We start from the raw sequence: 4,117 nt of genomic DNA on the forward strand, positions 1-4,117 counted from the left end.
CTTATTAAAACAATTTTGCCTGAAGTTTTTACTTACAGATTAAATTATTAACAATCCTATCTATATCATGCTACATTGTGTCAATAATGGATGCAAAACACTAAGACAGTTATAATGGATAAAAGAGATGAAACAGAGACATAGGGACTTAATGTATCACAATCAAGAGAATCTTAAAAATACCTTTTTCTTCTGTTTTCTACTAGGAGGTACATTGAAGTCTGTGAACGTTGCATCGTATTTTCGTGGAAAATAAGAATGTTGAACTATAAAACAAAAGATCCATAAATGTTTACAACTATACAATTAAAACGTTATTTACTATAGCATGACACAGGTACCTAGGTAAGAACACTAAAAAAAATCTCTTCTGGGAACCAGCAGTTAGCGTAATGGCTATGTCGCTGGACTCCCACATAGTCGACCGCGGTTCGTGTCCCGGACCCGGTGGCTTAAAACTCACGCCGGGCGCGTGTGCGTGCGTGCCCAAGATCCCGAGAGGAGAATGGAGGAGAAGGGATTGCGGCGTGACCATCCCCCCTGGGGGGTGATTTCTCGCTTTCTGTCTCTATGTCTCTCTCTGTCTGTCTGGCGAGCGCACGCGCCCTAAAGTGAAAATCTCTCAAAAAAAAAAAAATCTCTTCTAAGAATAGTAGTTTAAATTAATAAAGATTAAGACTAGTCTACCAAATAAGCCAAATAAGCTTTTTTTTAAAAGTCTTTGCCATAGGGCAAATGCGCTCATGATAGAGAGACAGTGAGAAGGAAAATGAGAAATCACCCCCTGGGGGGATGGCCACACTGCAATCCCTTCTCCATTCTACTCCTGGGATTTTGGGCATGCACATACACACACCCAGTGTGATTTCAAGCCCCCAGGTCTGAACTGGAACCATGGTCGGCCGGCCACATGGGAGTCCAACACCCCAGTCGCCCTGCTACCTGCTGGCTCCCCAAATAAAGTATTTTTTAAATAAAGAAATATTGGTGAGATTATAAAGAATAGGAGCAGATATTCTAAGTTGATAAAATTCCTCTATTTATTTAGAATATTAGAAATGTAATTAGTATAATACCTACTGCAGCTCCTCAGGCTTCAATTTCACGCCAGGGAAACAACCTTGTGAAACACATCTCCTCTTAAACCCCACTGCACCTTTCCATTTCACGCCAGGGAAACAGAACCTTGTGAAACGCGTCTCCTCTTAAACCCCACTGCACCTTCCCATTTTTACTGTCATGATCCTTCTCAGAAGCCCTGATCTTTCACCTAGATCACTGGGACAGTCTTCCAGATTATCTTTCAATCTCTAAGTCTTCTCTTCCTACTTAACCTTTCATACTGACACCACAAAAACAATTCTTTAACCCAGCTCAAAAACATCTGCAAACGGCTTCTAAGAATCCTTTGATTACATTTCAGTTTATTTTCTTACCCTGCCTCTTCCTCATACCTTCCACACACTCTGCCTCAGTCACACCAGCCCCACTGCAATTTAAGGAACTAGTTTTTTACTGACACCTCTTTGCCTCTATCTAAAAAGGATCTCTTTCCAAATCCTACACATCTCCCAAGACACTTCTTCCAAAAACTTTTCCAATTCCTCTAAAATCATCTTTTTTATGACTCTATCAATGGTCACACTGCATTGTGATTTACATTTATTGAGCCTGTCTCACCTTACTTGCAGGGCCAGCAGGTGGTGTTGTGGTTCAGGTGCTGGACTCCCACATGTCTGACTACAATTCAAGGTCCAGACCTGACAGCTTCCTTTCTCTTTCTCTCTGCCTCTCTCTGGTGAGTACACATGCTCTGTGACAAATTAAATAAGGGACCAGCAGATGGCATAATGGTTGTCTCATATAGTCAATCATGGTTTAAGTCCTGAGCTCCACAGCTTAAAACTCATGGGGGAGGGGGGGGAACAAGCAGTTAGCATAATGGCTACATCACTGGACTCCCATGTAGTCAACCGCGGTCTGAGTCATGGACCCGGTGGCTTAAACTCACGCAGGGCACGTATGCGTGCGTGCCCAAGATCCCGAGAGGAGAATGGAGGAGAAGGGATTGCGGTGTAGCCGTCCCCCATAGGGGTTGATTTCTCACTTCCTCTTGTCTTTCCAGCGAGAGTGCCCTATAGCAAAAACCTCTCCCCCCCCAAAAAAAAAAAAAAAAAAACCTCATTGGGGGGAGGGGAGAAGGGAAGAAAAACTACGCAAAAGCCTAAAGGAAAAAAAAAAAAATCATGCTGGGTATGTGTGTTTACATGCCCCAAATCCAGAGAGGGGAATGGAAGAGAAGGGATCATGGCGTGGTCATCCCCCCTGAGGGATGATATCTCACTTTTCGTCTCTCTCTCTCTTTGTCCTTCTGGTGAGCACACGTGCCTTATAGCAAATCTCCCTTAAAAAATTAATAATAATCTCATGGTTCTAAATACAATCTAAATGTTGATTATGCTTAAATTTACATCCCTAACCATATGTCTCCCCTAAAAGCAGAGGCTACTAACCTATTCAACACCTCAACTGGACAGAAATATGTTCCAAACCCAACTCCTGGTCTTCCTTTCTCATCTGCTCCACCTACATTCTTCCCTATCTTGGTTAGCAACTCCATCACTCCCAGTTGTCTGGCAACAAAAACTTTAAGTTATCCTTGTCTCCTCTTCATCTCTTATTTCACAAAGTATCTTTCAACGAATAATGTTGGTCCCTCTTTTGAAATACACTGAGAATCTGCCGACTTGTCATCACATCCCCCACCCCCAGCTCCACTTTGGCCCTAGTCCCTTTCACTTGGACAACTGCAATAACTTTCTAACTGGTTTCCCTTTCAGTCAACTCACAGGGATGGACACATGCATCCACTTAAAACATAAATTCGGTTATCAGTCCTTGCATCGCCCATCTCAACAAAATCATAAATTCCAACCATCTACAAGGTCCTACCAGGTCTGCCCTCATCCCATATCTTCTACAGGCATACCCAGATTCGGTCTTCTCCAGACACACTAGCATTCATTCTGATGTACAGCTCCTACCCCAAGGCCTTTCTTTGCACTTGCAGTTCTTTCTGCTTGTATCCTTTTCCTCCCAGATTATGCAAGGTTCTAATCCCACACCTCCCTTATGTTTTTGCTCAATGTCGACTCCCTTATGACCCACAATGACATTTAAAACAGTACCATCTATCGCTCTTCTTTGTTCTAGCTTTCTCACAGTACTCTTTAATACACAAGGTTTGATTTTATTATGTTTCTCTACACTAAGCAAACATTAAGCTACATAAAGATAAAAATGAAATATATCCCTCCACTGCAATGTGTCCCGTCCCTGGTATATAATAGAAATTAAATAAGTAACTGTTAAAGTGAATGAAAAGGCGAAGAAAACATTCCAGTCGGACGTATTTCGAGATGTAAATGACCAGATACAAGAATGCAAAGCAGGGAACCAGCAGTTAGCGTAATGGCTATGTCGCTGGACTCCCACGTAGTTGACCATGGTTCCCGTCCCGGACCCAGTGGCTTAAAACTCACGCCAGGCGCGTGTGCATGCGTGCCCAAGATCCCGAGAGGAGAATGGAGGAGAATGGAGGAGAAGGGATTGCGGCGTGACCATCCCCCCTGGGGGGTGATTTCTCGCTTTCTGTCTCTCTCTGTCTGTCTGTCTGGCGAGCGCACGCGCCCTATAGCGAAAACCTCTCCAAAAAAAAGAAGAATGCAAAGCAGAATGGAGATGGAAACTGACGAGGAGAAAGGTAAAGGGGAGGTTCAGCTAGGAAAAAGTGCCTACCTGGGTTGTGGGACTTCTGATGCCGAGGGAAATTATCAGGAGACGGTTTCCAGCACCATGCTGTCGAAGCCTGGAAATTCCAGGAACGCTGGCCGCTGAGCTGAGGCTGGGAATCGAGGGGGTATTGGGCGTCGAAGGGGGGCTGCGCTCCAGGAAGAATCTGGGCGTCAAAGGGGGGCGGCGCCCCGGGGAGAGACTGGGCCTCCATGGGGGGCTGCGCCTCCGAGGAAGCCTCTAACCTGGCTGCAGGAGACGACATGGAAGGCGGTGGCGGCAGCCTGGGCCAGAGCATCCAGTTGGCCCGGCGCGAAAGAGGAGA

The 4,117-nt window shown here is 45.0% G+C and overlaps 1 protein-coding gene across 1 annotated transcript in view; it reads right to left on the minus strand.

Annotated features, from left to right (window-relative positions):
- NUFIP1 (nuclear FMR1 interacting protein 1) overlaps positions 1–4,076 on the minus strand; it is a gene marked incomplete at its 5' end in the record, with an annotated part of 55,129 nt that extends 51,053 nt beyond the window's left edge. The window contains 2 exon segments of the mRNA XM_006166503.3: positions 184–266; positions 3,799–4,076. Coding sequence (XP_006166565.2) covers positions 184–266; positions 3,799–4,076 — 361 coding nt within the window.
- Between the last annotated feature and the right edge of the window lie 41 nt (positions 4,077–4,117).

The sequence above is a fragment of the Tupaia chinensis genome, unplaced genomic scaffold, assembly GCF_000334495.1.
Source record: "Tupaia chinensis unplaced genomic scaffold, TupChi_1.0 Scaffold144262_1, whole genome shotgun sequence".
NCBI classification, from domain to species: Eukaryota; Metazoa; Chordata; class Mammalia; order Scandentia; family Tupaiidae; genus Tupaia; species Tupaia belangeri.